This window comes from Halichoerus grypus, chromosome 2 (assembly GCF_964656455.1).
Source record: "Halichoerus grypus chromosome 2, mHalGry1.hap1.1, whole genome shotgun sequence".
In the NCBI taxonomy this organism is placed as follows: domain Eukaryota; kingdom Metazoa; phylum Chordata; class Mammalia; order Carnivora; family Phocidae; genus Halichoerus; species Halichoerus grypus.
This window is the reverse complement of record NC_135713.1, coordinates 59,309,288-59,333,582: the sequence shown is the minus strand read 5'-3', so window position 1 is coordinate 59,333,582 and position 24,295 is coordinate 59,309,288. Positions and strand designations below refer to the sequence as shown.

Here is a 24,295-nt window from a genome sequence, read left to right as displayed (position 1 = left end):
CCTCCAGTGTGTATCTTCTTCGGCGGGAAATAGTAGGGGAATGTGTACGTGTGTGTATGTGTGTGTGAGTGTGTATGTGTACTGTCTCCGGGGGGGGAATCACGGAGATGTTAGACTGTGAGCCCACTGAGTTTGCGCTATGATGCATACCTTTTCCAAACGGGATCTTACACTGTTCATTCTACAGATGACCACTTGATTTGGTGGGTAGCTAGTATGGTATGTTTATTTCACAGTTTCACACATTTACGGCTTTTTAAAAAATATGTAATGCTTGAACGGGTTTCAGAGCAGATATTTCCTTTTAAACCTTTTTTTTTTTTTTTAAATCACAAATATAATTGAACCATACAACCACATTCCACCTCTTTTAATTCCCTCATTCCCATTAGAAACATTTTGTTAAAAGCTCAAGGGCTTCTACCCATACACACTGAATTGTGAGAATTATCAAAAAGAGAAAAAGAATGAGAGCTTATGGTACAGGGGGTTATAGAAAAGAGAAGCCATGGTTTATTTCTGAAAGAAAAGATAAATGCATACATTTATTAGAAAAGGAAGCTAAAGAATTAAAAATGGCAAGATTCTTTTAATGAAGATTGGGGCTGAACTGAAGCCTTTATCATGACACACTGGCAAATCTCCACTTAAAAATGCTGTCGGCTGAGCTTGACCAAGGAGCAAGGATGCACATAATGTGCTTCTTGTGTTAGGGTGAGAATGGCTGGACTTGGAAAAGATAGCTCATCTGCAGCCTGCACGTAGGTTCTGGAACAAGTCCCGCTGTTACTCAGGAAGTTCAGGACTCAGAGCCAACATTCTCCTACTCATGCAGGATAAGCTACTCCAAGTAATCCAGCTAGAAGGATCGGGGTTCCGAGCAAAGCCAAGCTTACTTGTTCTAAGCCACTTGTTTCTGGGTAATGCAGTTCATGATCTAATAAGCATCAGTCCTGGTCACTAGAGCATAGGAATAAGAGCTCCTCTTGGAAAGATGCAGGAGATCGGCTGCTGGGAAAGTGGGGCTCAGTGTCAGAGAAGCAGATAGAAATGGACTCGGTTCTGCAAGTATTGATGGCAACAGTTCAAAGTAAGACTCCTTAGAATTAGTTTTTTAAAAAATCTTCCATTTCCATCCCTGATGTGGGGAAAGGGCTTTCTCATTGTTGAGGACTGGTGTATGGATAATAGTAAAATGATAAGACATATCAAATGGGGGAATAAAGCCCCAGAGCCCTTTCAGTTTGGATTCAGGGAAATGCATTATAACTTAGAAACAAATTTATGTTTGAGATTGTTGATCCATTAATGTTTTGTTCATTTACATTTGATTTTTCAGTGGTGGAACTTACTGGAATTTGGGGACAATTCTGCTGTGGTATTAAATACTGTATTAAAAACTCATCTTAGTATTGAGTTAGTGCAGTGACTTCCAGTGAATTGACTTAGGCCCACATTTCATTTTAATCAAAAACAAAAACTAGAAAATGTTACTCCTTAAATAGGTAACAATGCATTTTACAAGCACTGTAGAGATTTAGTAAATAGCATGTATGATTAATTTAGAAACAACCACTGACACTTGAGGGTTACTCAATACATATAATAACTTCCTTTTCATTTTTTATATGAGGTAAATGCAGACCAGGGAGCCACTGAGCAAATAGTCAAGTCTGGGTAGGTTTGTAATCTTAGGGTCCATGGGGATGTCTTTGGTAAAGATAAAAAGGGAATGAGTTGATGTTTCTATTACAAGACTCTGTAATGCTAGGACTTCTACACAGCTTAAATAATGGTTGGGGGAATACTCTTTGAGGAGAAATGCTCAAATGTTATTTTAGTCACTTGTAGTACTATTGGGTTAGCGCACACAGTTGGCTTAGAATACCATTTACATCATTTCCTTGTTCTGTTGAAGAACCATGCCATGCAAACAATTCAACGTACTCTCAAAAGTACATGTAGTACGCCCAGTAAAATACATTGGCAAGCATAAAAATCAAAGGAAATAGTAATTTGGAATATCGATCAACATTACTAGGGTTTTGAATTGTGAAATAATCAACAATCCTGCCCATCTTATCTCGGAAGACAAACTTGAACTTGTCACTGGTTTTCATTGTCAAGTCGCTATAGTCGACATTATCGCCGGAAAGTTCAATGCTGGCAAAGCTGATCTTCCGTTTAAAGCTGGAGATGGAGCTGTTGATGATGTTAGTAATATTGACTTCTTCCACTTCCTTTGCCATCCCCTAGATCATAGACAATGCAGTTAGCTTGAAAGACTTGACTTAGCAAAATAAATAGCTAGATATTTAAATACTTAGAAGCCTAAGTATTGAATCATTAGGTTTAATAGAAAGTGGCATTGAATGTCTCAGATATAGGCCGGTGAGCCAGACTTGGCAGTCCTGTTATCCTGCTTATAGGCACCCATCCATAGGTCATCAGCTTGTATACTGTGAAGAATAACCATTGTCTACTATTGATATGCAGAACTGTGTGCTAAATGCTCAGGCTTTGAAGTTAGCTGGTCTGGGTTTGAATTCCATTCTGCCTCTTGCTGTTGTGAAATCTTAGTCACCTTAATTCCTTTAAAACTCGGATTTCTTGCCTGCAAAAGGGTGATGATATTAATACCTACCTCATGAGAAGGATGGGAAGATTAAATGGTATACATTGTGTAAAGCATTTAGCAGGTGTTTGATGAATTCCATTCTGTCCTAGTGAGGAGGAATTAATTGATTATGAGAGATCCTAGAAATCGGCAGTGTCTAAAAGTCTGCCACACAAACAGAAATAGTGATGCTCCCTACAGTTCCGGGGAGCTGTCATTTTCCAACATGCCTGGAATGACATAGCATGTGAGGAGTGTAGTGAAGTTGGAAAGAGCGGAGTTTGGATCCTTGGCCAGGCTACTTACTAGCTGTGAGGTCTTAGATGAACCATCTCACTTCTCTGAGTGGCAGAGTCCTCAGTAGTAAATTTGGAATAACAGCGGTAGCCATCTGATAAGCTGCTGGGTGGGCTAAAGGAGATGTTTAGCACGCAGCAAGTACTCTGTAGTGAAGCTATTATTCTACACACAGCAAAAGAAGGGCTTTCTGGTGACTTAGGTGAAGGATTTTAGTAGTTCCCCAATCCCTTTTTGCCAATCTACCAAATCCAGATATTTATTTATTTATTTATTTATTTATTTATTTATTTATTTTTGGTAATTAACCATTGTCCCCTTAAGGAAGCCTATAGGCAATAAAATGAAATCCATATTCTTCTTTGGGTAGCACATAGGATCATTTGTCTTTGGCATTGGGTAATATGACTCTATGAAACATTGTTCACACAAGGGAACAAGGCCACCGGAGCTATTCTGCTTCTTGCTGTTGTGAAATCTTAGTCACCTTAACTCCTTTAAAACTCAGTTTCCTTGCCTGCAAAATGGTGATGATATTAATACCTACCTCATAAGAAGGTAGGTATTAATGGTATTCCTCACCATTAGACCCTGTGTGGTCCTGGCACTTTGCTAAAGGTGGATATCTCTTCTGTGCTGACCCCTATCACTTTCTTGCTTGTTAACATGAGCTTCAGTATACCAGTGTTTATCAAATTGGGCTTCCAGAGACTCCCAGGGTTCCATGGGCCTGTAGTGAACAATAGTTAAGAGCATGGCTATTGCCCACTGCAAGTGAGAATAACAGATAAGTGTCAGGCTTTGGAGCTAAGCAAATTTAGGTTCAGATCTTAGCTCTACCTCTTTATCTACATCCCATGGGATAAGTCACTTACCCTTCTTGTACCTCAGATTCCACAATTATAAAAATGGGGATAGCCTTACTGCGTTGTTATGAGTATTTTAAATGATGTTTGCAAAGGGCTTGTGACTAAATCTGGAGCATGTAAACATTCAATTGATAATAACGGTTGTTATTCTGAGAGCTGGACCACAGTGTTTCGCTGCTAACTCAGATAATGGCAGTCTTTCCCAGTTAGCAGAAAAATACGCTAATTGAGAAATTTGCTGCAATTTAATTTTTTCCACACATTTTCCAGCAAACGATTACTTGTATAATTTAAGAAAATAAGAATGCAACAAAAGAATTAAATAGTAAATACATATTAATCTGAAACTTGTAAGCAGCTGATCACACTTGGTTTGATATTGGGTTTTTCATGGATGCTTGTTCTTGTGGTTGTGATCTCATGTTGCATACAGGCAACAGTTATTTTCTGCTAGCAAATTAAACATGTTAATATCCCATTGGACTTGACGAAAAGAGCAGTCTTTTTCAAAAGGTGCCATGACTTCCAGATGCCCCCACCTGAACAAGAATGAGAATCGCTGGAGCAAAGTGAATCACTCGGGGACGGGAACCAATCTGGTTTTCATCTCTACAGATCAGCACATGGCAAGTGATGAATCATATACAGGGCCCTCAAAATTCTTACCCTATCTTTGGCTGCCATCTGCTGTAAGGAGCTGTAGTGGGCAACTGCGTATTCCAACAGGGCCCCAAACACGAAGCTAAAGCAGATCCCCAGGTACACATCGATGGCCTTTATGAAACAGTTGGTATTGGGAAGAGAAGTGCGGGACCCAATCATCAGTGTTGTCATTGACAATACGGTGGTCACTCCTGGGAAAACAGGTAGGCAATGTTCCCACATCAGTGAACCTGTCACCTCTACCTGGCAGACTGTCACCATTCAGGAGTTGGCAAAGGGGGACAGAACTCAGAAATGGAATAGCTCATTTTTGAAAAATCTGTGATCTTCTAGAAGAGGATTGATTTGTCCATTTTGAATGGATATGAGTGATACGGTTTTCTAAATGTTTCACCTTCTGTCTTCCCATTGGAGGGGAGTGTTCAGTATGCAAAATAACTGGTAATAGACCATCCAATCATGATTCTCTCTTATCACTGTAAAACATGCTTTAAAAGGCACTGTCTCTCTCTTTCTCTCTGTAAAGGTCTCTCAAGACACCAACTCCTGGAACTGCCCTATGAATATCAGTGAAAAAAAAAAAAAACTGGTAGAAGGTAAAAAGAAACAAAAAAGGACCTGTAACTCCAGTTCTTAGAAATCTCCTGTTGGAGCTGCTTACCAATGCAGGTTCTTGCAGGAACTGAATCGAGGGAAATCCAAAATGAAACCCAAGATAGCACCACCAGAAAAGTGGAAGGAACATAGGTTTCCAAAATGAAATACAGGACATTCCTCCGAAGCTCAAATTGCAAGACCAGTCGTGTATAATTTCCTGATAGGGTAAAGAAGAGATAGGAAATCATGTCTCCTCGCACAGCAGAGTGCTTTCCCTATGGGACGTTTAATTAGCTATATTCACATTAAGTTATCTGTTATTCACCAAAACCTAGTTAAGCATGAGCTGTCATTATAGTTGCAATGAGAGAAATTGCTGTTGTATAGAATGAGATGTAGAGGGGTGCATGTACCCCCACCCATGATCCTGAGCATGAAGTGGGTAACAGTGCCAGGCCCAAATCCTCCTGCCCTAGCACACTGTGGCGGGGTTCTTGGGCCCCAAAGAGATAAAGTGGAAAAGAGATGGTATTTCTGACTCAGAATGCAACCCAGTTATTTTGCTTGGTGCAATGTGTCTCACAAGTCACCTGTTTCCTGTTGCGACCTGGTGACTAAGGTGAAATACCGTTGTATGGTGTACTGAGCAAGCCGCAGGTTTTCCAGCCCGCGTACAGAGTCATTCCCTCTCAGCCAGCTGAACTCCACGTCGTTTCCATCATAGCCCCCTGGCAAGGAAAACAGTGCCCTGGTCAGTGCAAGAAGGTAGCGGATTGAACTGGTCTGGAGAATACTACCATGTGGGGGCAGCAGGAGCTCTGTCTTGATGGTGATCCCATGCAAAACTTGGCATGATTTCTCACGTGCAATTGCGGTGTCTCCTCGGAACAGGACGACCTGTTAGGGCTGTTTGCCATCAATCGAAAACCGATTCTGTGCTAAGTATCACATAGACTTAGTAGGTGATAGGCCTCCAGAAGTAGCTGCCCTCATTATTTAAATGATATTTATTGAACTCATATCTGTGAACACACACAGCCCTACACTCCATAGTGCCTTTCAGGGCAGTCCAGCATCTCTGGCACTGTTCTTAGTGACTTTACAGTTGGTCTGTTCATATTTCCATGATGGCTTAAATGCAAACACAATGGCAGAAAACAAGAAACCTGCAGCCAGCCCCTTTATTGATGTCTGTTAACTTAGGCATTTGATAAATCTCAAAGCAGTTTTACTAATATAGTTCATAATAGTAATAATAGCTACCTGTTATGAAACATTTATGGTAGGCCTTTTATACATTACATCTCTAATGTTCTCACAAACTTGCAAGGTAGACATTTCTATATTTCTTCACTAAAAAAATTTTTCTTTACAGTTTTTGAAATTGGGATGGATCTTAGAGTTGATACACACATACATACATATATACATATATATGAAGTAGAGCTTACATTTTTTCGTAAAATGTTACTTGATAAATGCTGTGCCTTAGAATCGAGGAACTATAATATTTTGCCCATTTTATACAGGAAAATTCTCAGATTCAGAGAGATTGCATAACTTTCTCAGGATAGCAAGGTAAGTTAAAAACAAGGCCAGGATTGTACCTTCAGAAAGTCTAAACCCAAAACCCATGGGTGATGATGGTGATGATAATATAGCTATCATTCAGTGAGCAATTACATTTCTAAGTGCTTTATAACATTATCATCTCATTTAATCCTCAGAATATCTCTTTGAGAAGATAGATGAGTGGTCAATAAGCACATGAAAAGATGCCCGACCATTAACCATTAGGGATAAGCAAATCAAAATCACAGTAAGATACCACTTCACACCCGTAAGGATGGCTGTCATGAAAAGACAGACAATAACCAATGATGAGAATGTGGAGAAGCTGGAACATTGCCAGGGGGGATGTAAAATGGTACAACTACTTTGGAAAACAGGTTGGCAGTTTCTTGAAAACTTGAATACAAATTTACCATTTGATCCACCGTTCCACACCCAAGTATCTGCCTAAGAGAAATCAAATCACGTTCACAAAAAACTTGTACACAAATGTTCACAGTGGCATTATTCTTAATGACTACAGGGTGGAAACAAGCCAAAGGGATGTGTATGCTTTCATATGGAATAATGAGGAATAAGGCAACAAAAAGGAACAAAGCAGTGATACAGGCTCCAACGTGTATGAGCCTCAAAAACATGCTAAGTGAAGGGAGCCAGATGCAAAAGACCACATGCTGTATTGATTCCTTTTATATGAAATATCCAGAAAAAGCAAACTCATAGAGACAGAAAGTAGATTAATGGTTGCCTGGGGGCTGGTGGTGGCAACAGGAGACACTGTAAATGGGCACAAGGGATCTTTTTGGTTGATGGAAAAGTTCTAACCATGAAATGTGGCCATGGTTGTACTACTTGGCAAATGTACTAAAAATATTTGAATTGTACACTTGAAAGGGCTGAATTTTATGGCACATACATTTTACCTCAATAAAGCTGTTAAAAAAATAACTCTTTTTGAGTCAGATACTATTATTTTTCCTTCTTGACTGATGAGGAAAGTGGGGTCTGGAGAGGTTAGTTCTAGTCTCCCAAAGCCACCAAAGCTAGTGACAGGGAAACCCACTGATCCCTGAACCTGTGATCTTAAACATGGAACTGTATTGCCTTCATTCTCCCAGTAGCCTGGGAGATGGGACCCAGTGTCAAGTCTTAGCTTATGGTACACGCTGTTTAGCAGAGGTTATTTTCCTTCCACTGGGCAGAGAAGTAGTCATGAGCTCTTAGAGGCTTTCCAGGTAAAAATTGCCTATGGGCTTTCTCTCAGAAGTACCCTAAAATATACTGTCCAAGTTAGTTGTCCAAATAGGCCTAGGATCCCCAAGAAATAAAAAAAAGAATATCTAAATAAGTGAGTTGTACAAGCTTCTACTTGGACACTTTACTTTTAGAACTGTTAAATGCTCGCAATCATTACATTATCATGGCTCTTGTGGGATGCTAGGAAATCTTTCCTAGGGATGGTGTTCAGGAAAAAAAAAAACCCTTGGTGAAGTTTCTGTACCCAAATAACTGCTAATAAACACTCAGTGAAAACTTCCTCTGCTCACTGGGGATGGTACTCGTGCAAGCCGAGTGCTGAAGTTTCCAGGATAATCTCACTCCCGGGATTTGAGATGAGCAGAGCCACATGTGGAGGGCTATTACTTTTTCCATGTGGGGCTGAAAATGAGTTCTCTTTTTGATAACCTCAATTTTTATTCTGCCCCCAAATAGCTGTATTGCTTTAACGAGGTTTTGCATGCATTTAATCAATAGAGTAATTAATCTGCCTGTCTGAGTCTTTAATTAAATGTCTACCTCTGAAAAATGACTGCCGCCTCATAATGGTTGTGTTTCTTGGACATTGACCACTCGTGTCCTCATGTCAGTAGTTGATCTCCAGGGCTTGACTGTGGTTTTTCCTCCTCGTACAAACCATCCCTTGATGCCTTAGCGACTCCTATCTGAGGCATCGTTTCCCCAGGACACCTGTCACAGGTAGCACTTTCCCAAGTTTGGTGGGCATTTCAGAACAAGGGAGATTACTCAACAATGCCATTTGACACACATCAACCTAGAATAAAATGCTCATTCCTCATCATAAATCCTCAGACTGCAGTTTAGATGCCCACTCCTGGCATCATTGTGTTAAGCTATATATATACACCAAACAACTTCTTTTCAAAGTTGGAAGCAGTTGTGCAATAAATGTCAATGATTGCTTTGAATATTTACCATTTTTGGCCTCTGCTGTGTTCCTTCTGGCTTCCATGCCTTCTCAGACTCTGAGTCCCACTCCTTGTCCTATAGACCCCCATTTCCTTGGCTGTCCTGTCTACTCTTAGGTAGAATATTTAGTGCCAATGCACAGTGGTCCTCCCCCAAAAGATGTAATGTTGGAAGGGTTGTCTTTAAGAGGTCTCCAAATCTCTCTGGACAAACACTCAGAAGGGCTGAATCAACTGGAATCAACACCAAGAAAAGAAAGGCTGCTATGTCTTTCTTCATGAATACACTGATCTAAGTCAAGTCACCCAGGAAAATCATCTCAGGGGCCTGCAGAATAGATACTCACAGCTTTCCAGCTGCAACTTGCATGTCTGTGTGTCCATGGGGTATTTCGACAGGTCCATGTTACATGCAACAGTCGTTGTGATTCTAAGAAAGGAAAAATGGGTTCAAAAGGAGTGATATGGGGGAAAGGATACATTCCCTTTTAAGGGCCACTCCAACAGGACTTTCACCTTGACTCTTACAGTGAATGTGTGACTTGGAGCCTACACTCAAAACATTCCTGAGGTTTTCTGTGCTAAGAAACACCTTTGAGATGTGGTCAAAGCTGAGGTCCAGAATGGAGGAAGCTGGAATGTGGGCAATGAAGAGGCAAACTTGCAACAACATTGCAGAAGAAAACCACTCATTGGCTTGAGATGCTCTTGCATCAGTTTTAAAATTTAATCTCCATGACAAACCCACAAGGAGCTAGAACAGAGAGCACTGTCACTTCTGTCCTCATTTGACAACAGATTCAGGAGCTTGCCTCAGCTCACACAGCTCTTAGTGGCAGAGCTGGGGCTGGAGCCCACGTCTCCTGGCTGGGCAGTTCTCAAGGACCCTGTCTCCTGGAGGGGATCAGCATTCTCGGAGGAAGTAGAGGATGTTGGAGGACACTGTGGCTTTTGGGGACCAACTCCCAGAGACATTCACTTAAACATCAGTAAAGCCCTCACTGTGGAGATTTTAATTGGCCGAACTTTATCTTCCTTTTTTTTTCAGTGTCACATATTTTTATTAAGCACCCTTATTTATTAAGCACTGTGCTGGGTTCTTGGGAAAAGTGAAATGATGCATGCATGGTGCCCACCTTGAGGAAGCTCACATTTGTTTCAGGAAGACAGAGAATGACAACAGCTACTATTTACTGAGTGCTTACCCCAAGCCAGTCCCAGGCCGAAGTGCGTCTCATGCATCATCCCTTTGAATTTTTACAACAACTTTATGAGGTAGGAAATATTATCCTCCTTTTGCTGCTGAGGAAACTGAGGTTCAGAGAGTCCAGCAACTTCCATAAGGTCACAGAACAGGGACAGAACAGGGACTTGCCCCTAAATGTGTCTGATTCTAGAGCCAGGCTGTTAACAGTCATCATCCATAATCCTTGCACAGGACAGATTGTATTATGTGCATAATACAGACAGAAGACAGACATATACATGCACAGGAAGGGGGACATTAATGTTGATTGGAGTTGGGGGTCAAGGGAGAGGTCTAGTTTGGCTTCTTGAAGGAAGGGTTGGGGCTTTGGCTGGTTTTTGCAAAATTCAGTGTAGCTGAGGAATGCCAGATGAACAATTCAAAAATTCAGTTTATTGGATAGCTCAGTCTTTGTTGCATAATGTCAGCCTCCTACTTGGGATCTAAGATAAGTCCCATGAGTATTTGGTTCCTGGCTTTCTCCCCAAGGACTGTGGGAGCATAAGGTTTGCTTGGTCCTTGCACATCCCTTGTACAGGCAGTGAGGAGCCTTTGCCTGTGGGCTGCTTCCTACAGCATCTAGGGAGCACCTTGCCTATTCTAGGCAACCAGCCCTTTGATGCACAGCTGGGTGGAAGGAACTTTTGGCCTCAGGGATTTGGGAAAGAGACAAAGGGGAGCCCATGGCTCCAGATGGCAGAGGCCTTGGGGGCACTGCACTTGGCTTCTCTGTAGAAAAATGCCTCAGACAAATAGAGATGCATTCTGGGACAACCCTATCTCCACTGAGCCCCATGAAAAGAAAATTCCTGACGTGGACCTACCTCTCTGTCACTCTTGCTATTCCCCTTATTCCCTTGCTAGCTTTTTTTTTTTTTTTAACTCTTTAAGACTCAGCTCAGAGTTCTATGAAAGCTTCCTCTAGCATCACCACAAACCACTAACTTACTCCCCAACTCAGAGCCCCCCGGGATTCTGGACTTTCTTTGCTTATCCATCTGCATCAGGACAATGTCTCATTTGGCTCTGTATTCTAAGTGTCCATTGTGGGGCCTGGCACAGAGCAGACATTCAGTAGCTGCTTGTTGAGCCAAACTGAACTGAAGGAGGGCCCTTCTACTACCGCGACAAGAATCTAGGAAGGCAGGAGCATGAGAAGGGTGGGACCTTAGGGCGCTTATTTGAGTGCTGATCAGAACTACCCAGGATGTATTTTATGCCTTTCCTTCCAGCCATTTCCCCATTCAGCCCTGAGGTGGTAGGGACCCAATCACCTGAGAGCATACAGGACTGTGCCATTGGAGAAGAGGCGGATGAGCCTGTTTCCCACAGTGACTTCATGGAGGAAGGACTTCTTGGATTCCACAATGTAAGTGTCTGGCACCCAGAGGAACTCCACGAGGCGCGCATCCAGAGTGAAGCTCTTGTTGCCTTCAAAAACCAGCCTCTGGTCCGTCCAGCGCTGTCTGAGGTATATGGTGGCTGTGTAGTCCTGAGGGGGAAGCCAGGTAGTGGAAATGGATGGAAGGGGGAGCGGGGGGCAGGGGAGAAAGAGTTTGAAAATGGAAGGAAAGGGGTGAAGTCTTATTCCCCTTCCCACCTCTACTTAGGTCAAGAGTACAGACTATAATAGACATTGGTGAACAAAGTCTTATTCTTGGGTGAGGGGCCTGTAGCAATAAGAGCACACAGCACCTTATTTATTCTAGACAATAACTCTCACTGCCAAAAGGGAGCCCCACAGGAGCATGTTCAGGGCCTTAACTTGCTTGTCCTCCGTCCCAAAGGCCCCACCGAGTTGTCGAAGGTTTTGGTGAGAGCTGAGTGCTTAGGTTGTCCAGCATTTACCCGGAATGCACAGCCGGCCCTCTTGGCAACCTGCCTTTAATGTCACTTCATCTTTAATGAGTTCTCTTAAGTGAGAGGATGGTGGAAAGCAGCTATGTGATTGTCAGTTTTCATCAGCTTAGCTTCTTTGCTGCTCTGGGAGGATCCACGTGATGTTCAGGCTTCCCCACTGCACTTTCTTTCTTCCCCGGGTTTTTATCCCCACCAAATGCACCCGCTCCACTCCCTCATCTTTTCCCTCCTGGCCCTTGAATCCACTTTCCTCCTGATACTCAGAAGATCTGTTTTACAAGAATCTTCCACTGTCTTGAGTTTTGGGATAGGTCTCCAGCTTCTGCCATTCCAAGTGCATGGGGGCTGTGGGTCTCTGTTCTGTTTTTGAGTAGCTAGAAAGTGCATCCCCAAAAAACACAAGAAGGACACCTCAGGTGGAAGATGAAGGGGCCACACTTACCATGTTACTCTCTGAAATACTAGAAATACTTGCAATGTCCAGAGTCAGTGCTATCTGAACTGGTTCTCCTAAGAATGAAGAAAACACCAGAAGGACTTATATAGAAACACAAACACACTACATTAGCACAATGTTTTAAAAATTAGAAAACACAAAAGTAACACTGGCCTATTGGAAAATTTTAGCCACTCTAGAAGTACATAAAGTGAAAGGTAAATTTCTATCCTCCCCTTGTCAGGAGGAATCACTGTGTAGAATGAAAAAAAAGTATGAAAAATTTTTGCATAAAAAATGCACAAATATATAAATAGCTTAGTATGTAAGAGAGACCACGCTGTGTTCACGAGTGCATATTTTAAAGGATATAGTGGTATTTGTTACTTCTTACTTGGAGGATTTTTCCATTGGTACTTGCAAGAGACAAATTATTTAGAGATGTAGTATGAGATTTGGGAATTTGTGCACAGAGATCTTTTTTTCCTCCTCTCAACTAAGTAAATTTACCACAAGATGGCATTCAAGAGTGCTCATGGTTGAGCTCTTGTTCACCTCCTGACACTTTCCTCCTCTTCCTTTACTCTCCAGAAAGCTTAAACTATTTAGAATTCCAGAACCTTCCCCCTGTGATCTGGTATACAGATATTGGGCCTCAGGCCAAACTCCTGAGAGTGCCGGTCTTAGCTCTTGAGACAGAGGTCTTGGAGCCCATTCTCAGAAGCCAGGCCAAGGCAGTCTGCTTCTCCTCAGACTGGAGATGTGAAAGAAAAGCCCAGGGGTGAGAAACACGTGAGTTCACAGCTGGGAAAAGTTACTGAATCTTTCAGAACTACCGTTTTTCTCACCTGTGAGTAGAGATAATACTAACAACATCACAGTGTCATGGAGAGGGTAAATGAGATTAGCAAGTGGCAGCTTCTTTGCAGGGTGGTGGCAGGAGGAAATACGTGTAAAGAAGGTGCTCAAAAATAATTATATGTACCAAGTCCCAGGACTGTGTCTGTCATGTAATAATAGAGATTCAGTAAATGGCATTTGCCTTCCCTTCCCCATCACCTCCGTAATCCTAGCTAAATCTGGAAAAGGAACAAATTTACTCACCAGGTTAATAGCTGCAATAGCTTTCACTTGCAATAAATAAGTAGGGGTGCCTCAGGGGACTGTGACAATGCATTAACCAGGAAGAGGAGAGGTGGAATTCAAAGGAAGCTTAAAACCATCTACTTGGTAGGAATCGGACAAAGCAACCTAATTATTAACTGAAGGAAACCAAGCCATAGAATATAGGTAGGAATTTGGAAATGGAGCTTTAGAACCAATGCAATTAAAAATAGTTCAGCTAATACTTGGTGTTAATATCTGATGGAAGAATGGGAGATCTTTGAGGACGGACCCTGGAAGGTGCTGAAAGAGCATGGTGGTAAGTGGCTTTCTGCCTCTCAAGGCAGAAATTAAGAAAAGGAGCTTGGAGTCAGAGTGTTTGAATCCCATGTCCACCACTTCGTAGCTGTGTGACCTTAAGCAAATTGCTAAAGTTTTCTGTGCTACAGTTTCTCACCTGCGAAAGAGAGCTACTCGTGCCTACTCTTGAGGATTGGGTTGGGAAGGTTACAGGATCTCTTTTTAAATGTCCGGAGCACAGTGGGCAGTGGCTCAGTGTTATTTGCTCCCTGAGGAACATGGAGAACAGAACACGCACGAAAGTTCCACTCCACCGTGCTTTCTGTTTCCTTTGTTTCCAGCTAGTCCAGTCCTGGCCTTGCTTCAATTGGCTTCTTTATGGACCAGAACTTGCTTTCCTCCCCTTGAGTTAGAAGAGTGAGCTGTGCCACCAGAGGGCAGCTTCCTCCTGGGAAAGAGGTCAACACTAGTTCCTGGACAGTGTTCCTAGGGCCTGCTTACAAACCTGTGCTCTGGCTACCTCATTCCCTGAAAAACCTTATGGAGGTCTTGTCTCTTAAGAACTTCAGGGACCTAGAACCCAGGTGGACAGACATTACAGAGAACATGGCCCCTCCACGGAACTCCAGGCTGCCACATACATGTAGCTTCCTTTAGGAGACAGATTGCCAAGGTACTGTGCCTTCCCCTCTTTTTGACAAAGCACCCCTTGCCCCCTTTTCAGCCTAGGTGGATCTGGGCCTCACACTCCTTGGGTCCACCCCAGGTTGGGAATGGGCACTTTGCCCAAGAACCTTGCCTCTTGTCGACCCGTGAGCAGGGAACAAGAAGGACAGTATCCTGGCCTAATTGTTTGGGGTTTGGGAGGCAGAGAAATTGGACCTAACCAGGGTGTACAGCCTCATACGCTTGTCATTAGTGTTCAGCTGGGCCTGGGAAGACCAGGGGAGCTTGAAGCCTTCCTAGGTTTGTTAACTTAACGACCTCAAATCTTTATTGTGTGGCCATGAAAATGGTCTTGCTGATCTCCAACTGAAGTGGGTGTAATTGGCCCAGCTGCTGTGCTCTGAAATCCTTTACCACACTTGCTCTGAGGCCATGCTTCCCACAGGCTGCACCCCACCAATGCCTGAGTGTGGCGGGGATACTTAGGCACACTGCGCCCGGAAGGCACGGAGATGGGAGACTCCTCTGACGGGAACTTGGGCTCAAGGTCTCCCTGAGGGCCTTTCCAAACACACATAGAACTGCACCATAGTCGAAGACACCTGTGCCCAGCCTTCCCGTCCTCCCTCTCTCCTTTCCCCACGGTCAGCTTTCCTATCTTCCCACCCCACGTTCTGTCATAGATATTGCCCCAATAAATATCTTGCATGGATAATCACCTTCTGGTGTCTGCTCGTCAGAGGACCTGGACTAACCCACTAATACTAGATTTGACCAGAGAATTCTATCATGTGAGGGGAGGAGCAGGAAGGAAGGAAAAGGGATTAAAATAGACCCATGCACCCTGATGATGTGGCAGGTGCCATGCTTCATGTTCACACAGTTCATCTCAATCAGTCCCCTCTATGAGGTGGAAGATATATCCCCATTTCACAGAAAGGGGGCTTAGAAAGCTAAGGTGCTTGGCAAGAAGTAGAGATACCACTTTCTGCTCTATGTAAGGAAACGCTAGAATCCACTTTGGTCAATCTTACATTTGAGACTGAGACCCTATGAGGAGGTATGGGATTGGTCTCATTCCCTCCCTCCTTGCCTCATTCTGTCACCAAATACCAATTGACAGCTTGTTATATGCCAAGTGCTGAGCTGCTGCTGGGGTTAGTGAGGTAAATAAAGCAAGACTCCCTCACAGGGCTGCAGGCTAAAGCTGAGACGGCAATGATGGTATTGCCTTGTAATGGCCATGATTTGGAAGTATAAGTATGAAGAATGGGGACGGGGCCTACAACGAATCAGGGCTGACTTCTCAAACGAGGAAGCCTTTGATTTCAGACTTGAAAAATTGGCATTTTGCCAGGGAGTCAAGTTGAAGGAAGCCATTCTCAGCAGATAAACTGTCTCAGCAAAGGCATGGAGACCAGGGAAGCCAAGGGGGTCAGGGAGTGTTTGGGGCACACTCCTGGCAGGGCAGAGTGGGAGGAGTTGGGGCTGGCAAGACTGGCAGACAAATAGAGGCCGGGCTGGGAAGGCCTGGTGTGCCAAGGGGCTCTGGACTCTATGCTGAGGATGCTGGGACATAGGCAGGTATTCTGAGCAGGCAAAGGGCCCAGGCAGGTCATCCAGGTGGCACAATTGGGGGTTAGCCTTGAGTGACCAGGCTGAAAGCTGGAAGGCTAGATGGTGTGGTCCTGGCGAGTTCCTTAAATAATGACACTGGAAGTGGGGGCAGAAGGAAGACAGTGTGTGAGAGGTTGTTAGAGGCTCTGGGCACCTCCTCAGAGGGGAAGAGGATTCTTTATCCTGCAGGTTGAGAGGCAAAGCACGTCCTTCAAAGCAGTGTGAAAACCACTGGCTGTCCTCATCCATCATTGCTCATCCTTAACTGGTTGCAGACCAGAAAATGGAATCAACTAAAATCTCCTGAAACTCTCCTCTGCATATTGCCTCTGTTCTTGTCCTTTTGAATTGATGTCCTGGACAAAAAGGATGACCTACCGCCAAAATTGGGCCTGAGAAATTTGTTATATCCTGCTGTGAGATTCTCAAAGCCAGGCAGGGGGAGCTTGTCACTTCTGCTGACCTCGATGTTGAACTGATTCCCCTGGATACATATCCTGGAAAAGAAAATGGGTATTGGTGCATGTGCTTATTTAGGTGTGAATAAGCATGTATACACATAAACTTGAGCTTGTGTTTGCACGTATGTGTGTGTGTTGTGCCCATGTACCAGCAGTGACTTTTCTAGAGGGAAATCTCTAATTTTCAGCTGCTGAGTTAATATGTCCTTATCCCACTCCATTTTGTTACCCATTTGCCATACATCAGAATGTTGAGGTAATTTGGGAAACCCTTTAAGTGTCTTTAGAAAAAACACAAGGGGCTCATCCATCTATGACCATTTTGGAAGCTTGAGTTCTCCAGATAGAATATATGGCAGGAAATTGTGTTGTCAGGGTGTATGAGGGAGGTGGATGGATAGGCTTTATCTTGCCATTGGCAAGTAGGAGGACCTGCCCCCTCTTCCTACTTCATGCATATATGCAAAGCAATTCAGACCAAGGTCATTGTGAGGCAGCAAACTCACCTTGGAGTGAAGAGACTCAGACACATGAAGGTCAAGTGGAGACTGTATTTCATGTTGATGAGGTGCTCACGCAGAGAGGGACCAAAGTAGAAATCGCCTGGGGAAACAAGGTGGGAGAGGTGACCCAAAGGGCTCACCTCCTCCAAGCCCATCTCCATCCTGTGGGTCATCAGCCGCAGTACTTTCTCAGAATGTGTGGGGAGCAGTGTCTTTCCACACCATTTGGTTATAGCTCCTATTGCCTGCATGACTTCGTTTTGGAGGATCACATTTTAAATCCAACCCAAATAAAGGCTGACACCTTGTTTAGTTAGAGAGTGGCTCACCAGCGCCAGAAGTGCAGCCAGTTCATCCTGGGCTGTGCATTTGGAAAGCCCCAAGAGTGTCCTTTCCCTGTCCTTATCCTGACTTTGCCAGGAAGGACACCCCCAACTATGCACTCACCCCGATAATGCCATTTATCCAAGGGTCTAGGCCTGTCATGACCTAAGCAGGTCATGTAGACAGGAAATGAAAACTTCCCAATAATAAACAAACAAACTTCCCAAGAACCTTCCATGTGCCAAAGAATACATTAGATACTTTCTCACGGATCTCCTCACTCCATTGTCACCGTGCCTTTGTGAGGTGGGTGGGTTAACCCCGTATTGCGATGAGGAAACAGAGGCTCACAGAAAAGTCACTGTGCTAGTGAATATCAGAGGAGACTTTGAGCCCAGGGCTGGCAGCCTTGCACCCGTGATATTGGCTGTTCTCCCAGCCTCCCAGACCTGCTCCCTGGGTGTTCTGAAGCCGTTCAGCTGGTTGGGTGAGTGAGCGACGTGTATGCGTGAGGATGGTCAGGGAGACATGGCCCAGGGGCCTGGTCTCCTCGGGCTCGGGAGCTCCTGTCAGATGGTCCTCCTGAGAGAGTAGCCGGCAGCCAGGCAGGTGAGCCTGTGACCTATCATGCTGGTGGCAGCAGAGTGGGGGTTCTCGGGCGTGGCTCAGGCCCTGTGCCGAGGCAGGCAGTCTCAGGGTGGGTCAACCCTCCTCTGTGGCGACCTCTGTGAACCAGGCCACTTTCTTTTTTTTTTTTTAAAGATTTTATTTATTTGACAGAGAGAGACACAGCGAGAGAGGAAACACAAGCAGGTGGAGTGGGAGAGGGAGAAGCAGGCCTCCCGCTGAGCAGGGAGCCCGATGCGGGGCTCGATCCCAGGACCCTGAGATCATGACCTGAGCCGAAGGCAGACGCTTAACGACTGAGCCACCCAGGCGCCCCAAACCAGGCCACTTTCAAGAGTCTAGCTATTCTGGGGCTTAAGGTGCCATTTAGCCATTAATCAACTAATATTAATTTTACTTAGAAAACAAATACATGCTCATTGTAGAAATGAAAGCAAGATAGAAATGTATAATTAAAAGTGTAAGTCCCAATGATGTGTCAATGTAGGTTCATCAATTTAACAAATGTACCACTCTGGTGGGGGATGTGATAGTGGGGAAGGCTGTGCATGGGGTGGGGTGGGGAGGCTCAATTTTGCTGTGAGCCCCAGATATCCCTAAAAATATAAAGTGTAAAAAGAGCGCCTCTCCCTCACTTTTCTCTAGTCTGATGCCTCAATCAGTTGTCTCTTAACAGTTGGGTCTTCTATGCATATATTATTGTATATTTATATGCATGTATATCTGCATGAAGAAAAAAATTAAAAAGTGAAGTTGGGGTGATAGTAATGCATTTTTTGATATTTACTTTTTTGCTTAATAATGATAGCCAACATTTCTTAAATACTTAATGCATGCTTGCACTCTGCCGAGAACCTCAGAAACCCTTACAACAGCTCATTGAGGTAATTACTACCGTTCTCCTCATCTTACAAATGGAAAAACTGAGGCTTCGAGAGGATAAGAAACAGTCCCAAGGTCGTAGAGCAGGTGAATCCAGGCAAGCTCACCCCATCACTTCTAACCCCTGCCCCATGACACACGCTCTTCTTCAATGCCAGTTTTTTAGTTCCTACGGATCTGCCTCATTCTTTCTAACGGCTCAAGGTATTTCATCAGATCAATATATCAACATTTATACAACACATGTCCTGCATATGGTACTAAGTTATTTCTACATTTTTTACTGTTACAAAATCAGTAATGACCATCTTTGCACATATGTAAGCTCCTGGAACTCTGCGCTCTGTCCTATTTCTCTTCCTTAGCCCTGTCCTTCTCATCTTTTGATAAGTCAACATTGTCAATCCGCCAGTGATCATATTCCAACCTTCTTCCCAGTTCATCTTCCCAGTCTCTGTCCATTCCCCTGTCCCCGGCATCAAGTTTAACAGGGTCCAGGGAGCGGCTCCCATGCCCTCCCATCCCTTCATTCAATTTTCCAAAGGCTTCACAAGCTCCTTCTGGAAATCAGACATGTATGAGGCAACACCAGAGCTCCCGTCTAGGGAGAGAGAGGAGTGTAAGCAGTGAAGTGACATAGCATTTCCTGTGACTGTCCTATGACAGGGGCTGAGGCAAAGGGATACATGGTGGGCAAAGGAAGCAAGGGGTCAACTCCATGGGGGAAGGGTGGGACAGTGCCAGGATGGAAGTCATAGAGAAGTTCATTAGATTCTTGAAGACAGTGTTTGCATTTGCCAGGTGAACAAAGGAAGGTTGGGCCCTCAGGATGCTGGGCAAAGATAGGGAGACTTGCCCACCAACACTCTCCTACCCACTTATTCTCTGTCTCTCCCCTCTAGCCCATGGCCGTCTGTGACTTCTTCCTAGTCTGTTCTGAATTAGCTTCATTCTCATTTTGGGATATTTCTAAATTCTTCCTCCTCCTATAGGAAATTGAATTTTATCAGGCAAGTTGGAGAACAATCTGGCTTCAGTTCCAAGACTCCTATCGAATCACGTTTCCCTGTGTTAGGGCCCTATTGAATCATGTTTCCCGGTGTTAGGGGCCTGGGCTTCTGAATCTGCTCCAAGGAATCTCGTGTCTGAAAAGCTTTGCCCACACCAGACCTGGAAAAATGACCGCACGTGGCCCTGCTTGCTCTGGTCAGGTTGTTGAGCATGTCTCATTTTAATAAGGAAGAAAAGAGAAGAAGAGGGAGCCCCCTGGGTGTCCCCTTGGTGCTGTGCTTTGTGCTTAATCGCATTTAATTCTCATGACCATTGGGCTTAGTAGGTGTGAATTTCTAGAATCTCAGATTGGTGAAGGGATTTGGCCACAGCCACATAGCAATTAAGTGCCATGATTTGAATCCAGGTCTTCCAGGTCCCTGTTCTTTGCATTGCATCTAGGAAGAGGGCCCCAGCTCCCAAAGTGAATGGGATTCCACTTGACTCTGGTCCTTCTTACACCAAACCCACCTCTGGGATAGAGTGCTGCATCCACACTACGTCCCAAGTGGCAACTGCACTGAGGTCTTCACCCCGCACGGCAGAGAAACCAACCATCAAGTGATGACTTGTGTTATCTGCCTGCCTGAATGAAGGCTCCGGCCACCAGTGCTGATACAGACACTGGGAATGGCATTTGGCAGAGACATGCACTGAGCCACCAGAGGGGAGTGCCCTGAGGGTTGCCCCACAGCTCTAGGGGACCTGGAGATTCCAGCTGCACCTAGCCCTTCCCACCTGCAGGAAACACGGCACTCAGAAGGTCTCCAGAGGCTCCTGAGTAGGGGCAGCCTAGGAACTCTTACCCTACTCTGAGGGGTTCTCTGCCAAGATCCCGCCTCTACCAGTAGAAAAGCATGAGGTTTGGGTTGACACATCTGAGTCAGGTAACCTTTCGGGTCTGGGCTTTCCTATCTGGAAATGGGAACAGAAAGCACTCAATAAACATTAATTTTCATTCTCCTCTCCCTTTGACGTCTTCTATGGGAACTTCAGTGATCCCACTCTGACCATGAGAGCCCAAAGCTCAAGCTCTTCCTATACCCCTATGCGGCCACCCAGGGTAGGAACTGATTCTATGTCCTTTTGAGGGAACTCATTTTGGCATCACCTCAGGAAGGACAGGGTCAAGGCATAGGACTTCAGGGTCACCCAGGTGGCAGATGGCAGCCTTTTCTGGATTGGCTCTGAGAAGCAGAGGTAATTCCAATATGTGCACATTTCCGCTCCCATTCCCAGAATCTCTTCACATAGACAGTGAACCCCAAGCATGTCATGCTCTAGCCTCCTTCCCACTCAGGCAGAGTTCCCCAGGCTTCTGTCACTTCCACATAGACAGAATCATTTGTTGGGAAGCAGGAGTGGAGCCCAAGTTAGGTCGAGGTGAGGAAAAGCATTATTGCCATGGGAACCTCCTTACGAAAATCACAGCAGGTGAAGTTGTGGGGTGTGGGGGCCCTGGTGGGCAGTGCAGAGAGGAAGGAGCACCTGCGGCTCTAGGTTAGACAGGAGGAGCTCTAATCTCGACTCTGCCTCTGATTCTGAAATAGCGTTATTTCTCCCTGAGCTTTAGCTTCCTCCACTATAAAACGGGATGGTAATCAATAGTTCTTCAGACCGTGGTGAGACCTGGTACAAGGTAGGTGCTCAGCAAATTCTAGCCCCAGCCACCTCCCCTCACTCCCAGCAGGGTTTGTATCTGCATTTCCTTCCCTTTCTTCCCTCCAAGTACTAGAGGGGCCGGCAGTTTTCTTACCAGGATGCCGCCGACGCTCTGTTACGGCATGTCCTTCAGGCCTTCAGGCTGGGCATTTGGGCAGAACATGGTCTTCTGGGTCCCTGAGAATCTCCTCATCCTCAGTCCTGCCCCCCTGGATGCAGACACACGGCCACTCTCTGATGGAGTGGCTCTCCTCATGGGGAAGACAGAGCTGCAAAACCGGCTAGGCAGACAAGTAGGTAGAACCTTCCACAGCTCCTCCCTCGGGTGGAGCTCTGACCTGGTCCTGGGTGTCTGTGGGAATCGCCCAGCTCCTGCTATGACTACTGGTTGCCAGGGCTTTGATTCTGAGTTGGTGTCTCACTGAGCTCCTGGACCACAGCCAGAGAAGAATCTTGAGGTCAAAGACCCATGAAAGTCAAATACAGTGGGTGACTCCCCCGCCCCCTCCCACACCATGCCTGGAAGATGAGTCCAGGGCTCTGAATTTTGAGGACACCTCTATCCTGGTGTCATGGAACAGGACTTAGCAGCATGTAAGACCTTGGGCAAAGCCACTTTACCTCTCTAGTCTTCAGCTTCCCATCCTGAAGCTAGAACTTGACCATTTCTAAAATTCTGATTCCTTGGGCATTTTAAGAGCACCTTTGGAATCAACAGAAAGCCTAGTCAATGTAAAAGGAGACTTGTAGATCTGAGGCCATCATGCTTTCCAGACTGGGAAGTTTTCAAAAGAGATATAGGGGCCAAGGGAGTGGAGGCTGGAGGCTGAGGAGGCCAGCCCAGAAAGAAGTGGGAGGGACTTGGGGAAAAATCTGGCTAGATTTCTCAATCTCTTCTCCTTCACCATCCCTGTCCCACCACAGAGGGTTCTTTAACTCCCTGTGAAGTCCCTTTAGGGGCATCCGTCCTCCATAGCCAGTCAAACTTCCTAACAGAAGGGCTTCAACTGTGTGTGCAGACCCCTAAGTTCTCCCTGTCACCATAGCCAGTGGCCCCGAAACTCACTCCTGGCTCCAGCCCCACAGGAAGGCACAAGGAATTTCCTGGAGACTTGGCTTTGCACCCTGAGAGAGCCAGGAGCAGGGAGTCCGATGGAGGGGCCTAGGAGAGAGTGGGGGCTGTGGCAAGAAGCCCTGAGGAAACTCTGACCCTCCTGACATCATGGCCAAGCCCCTGCCCAGACCCCCGCCAGTCTTGGAGGGGAGAAGGTGGTGAGACAGGGGAGAGGTAGGACAGAGAGCGAATGAAGCTGCAAGGAACAAAAGGAGGTAGGATGGAGCGGGTGGGCGTCGGCGTGTGGTGTCCCACAGAAGCCTCAGGCCAAACCAGTTTCCTTAGTGTGCCCCAGAGCCTGGCCCGCCTTGCAAGCATTTCTGTGCACCTGAAGAGAAAGCTCTTTGATTTCTCCTGAGAGGCCTCCTCACTTTCACCTGGGAACCTTGAAGGCGGCTGAAACAGGAATGGCTGAGGAGTTGGTTTCAGGTTCTCAATGAATGGAAACCGCTTTGTGGCTTTTCTCAGAGTTTCCAAGATGTGCTCACAGAAAACAAAGGCTCAAAAGTAACAAAGACAATACAGAGCTGGGGGTAGGGGGGTGGGCGTGGGGTGTCCTCTGACGCAGGCACAGCGAGACTTAGATGAAAGAACACGGGCTGGCTGGGTGGCTTTTGGCAAGTTACTTTAACCTCTTTGGACTTGTTTCCTTTTCTGACAAATGGAGGGAATGATTTCTCATAGGGTTGCTGAAGAATTCAGCAATGACAGGCGTGCGGGCGTATCTGAAACTACCTGGCACATTGTAAGTGCTCACTAACTTGTTCTTTTTATCCTGATGTTAGTATCTTCTCATGTTTGTACTTCTCTGCCCAATCCTCCATCTGTCTAAGTATATCTATCATTAATTTATCATATTTATCATCTCTATCTTTAAAGTGAGGAGTTTCTATGGAAGCCAAGTCCTGCTCCAGTGGTCCTGGCCTTGCTCCTTGGCTCTAGAACCCCTGACAGTCTCTGCACCAAGCTTCCAAGTGTGACCTCTACTCTCAGGACGCCTGAGGTCACTGGTATTTCAGGATGTTCAGCTATGCAGACATACTGCCCATGGGTTACTCATCCTGGTGTCCACCTCCTACACCACATGGCTACACACCCTCCTAGAATGTGTCCCAGAAAAACAAAGGCCGGAGTGAGGGACTACGCCTTGCCTGGTGCATCGATCACCATGCACACGAGATACTAATAAATCATAATAACGCCATACGTGTATACGGTGCTCTACAGTTTTCAGAGCCTTTCCATTTGCCTGTGTCTTGTCTTATTTGAGCTGCATTATAATCCTGGGAAGCAAGCAGGGTTTGTTCCTTTATTCTCATTTTCCAGATGAGAAAGCTGTGCCCAGAGTCACACAGCTACCATGTATGGACTGGAACCCAGGTCTTAGGATTTTGAGTTAGCTGCTTACCTCACAGGTCCATTCAGTGATTTGGGGTGGGGGTGGGGCAGAACAGAGGAACAGAGTCCAAGTGAAGCAGGGGACAGAGCCAGCCTTTGGATCTTCCTCTGGCCTGGGAGGCCAAGGTGGGACGAGACTACCTTGCACCTGGGCTTCCCAGGAGACGCTGCCCATCAGACTTGAGAGCCCCCCAACCTGCCGTCCCCGCTGGAAACTCTAGAC

At 45.3% G+C, this 24,295-nt stretch overlaps 1 protein-coding gene across 2 annotated transcripts; it reads right to left on the bottom strand.

The window, feature by feature from the left end:
- Positions 1–355: 355 nt before the first annotated feature.
- GABRP (gamma-aminobutyric acid type A receptor subunit pi) lies at positions 356–21,813 on the bottom strand. 2 transcript variants are annotated; one of them, XM_036079452.2, is made up of 10 exons: positions 21,655–21,813; positions 17,019–17,115; positions 16,430–16,548; positions 12,371–12,438; positions 11,343–11,560; positions 9,170–9,252; positions 5,634–5,771; positions 5,108–5,260; positions 4,450–4,637; positions 356–2,252 (listed from the first exon to the last, which is right to left on the bottom strand). In XM_036079452.2, the coding sequence occupies exons 2-10, from the start codon at positions 17,069–17,071 to the stop codon at positions 1,950–1,952; spliced, it is 1,323 nt and encodes a 440-aa protein (XP_035935345.1). In that variant the 5' UTR covers positions 17,072–17,115; positions 21,655–21,813; the 3' UTR covers positions 356–1,949. The 2 variants fall into 2 exon arrangements, with proteins under 2 accessions (XP_035935345.1, XP_077922985.1); XM_078066859.1 differs by lacking the exon at positions 21,655–21,813 and adding an exon at positions 18,602–18,631.
- Positions 21,814–24,295: the final 2,482 nt, after the last annotated feature.

Coding starts and splice junctions, on each gene's coding strand:
- GABRP (XM_036079452.2), bottom strand. CDS start 17,071: ATGAAATACAGTCTCCACTTGACCTTCATGTGTCTGAGTCTCTTCACT. Junction 11,561..12,370: donor GTATTTCAGAGAGTAACATG/GTAAGTGTGGCC, acceptor CTTCCCCCTCAG/GACTACACAGCCACCATATA. Junction 9,253..11,342: donor ACAGTCCTGTATGCTCTCAG/GTGATTGGGTCC, acceptor TTCCTTTCTTAG/AATCACAACGACTGTTGCAT.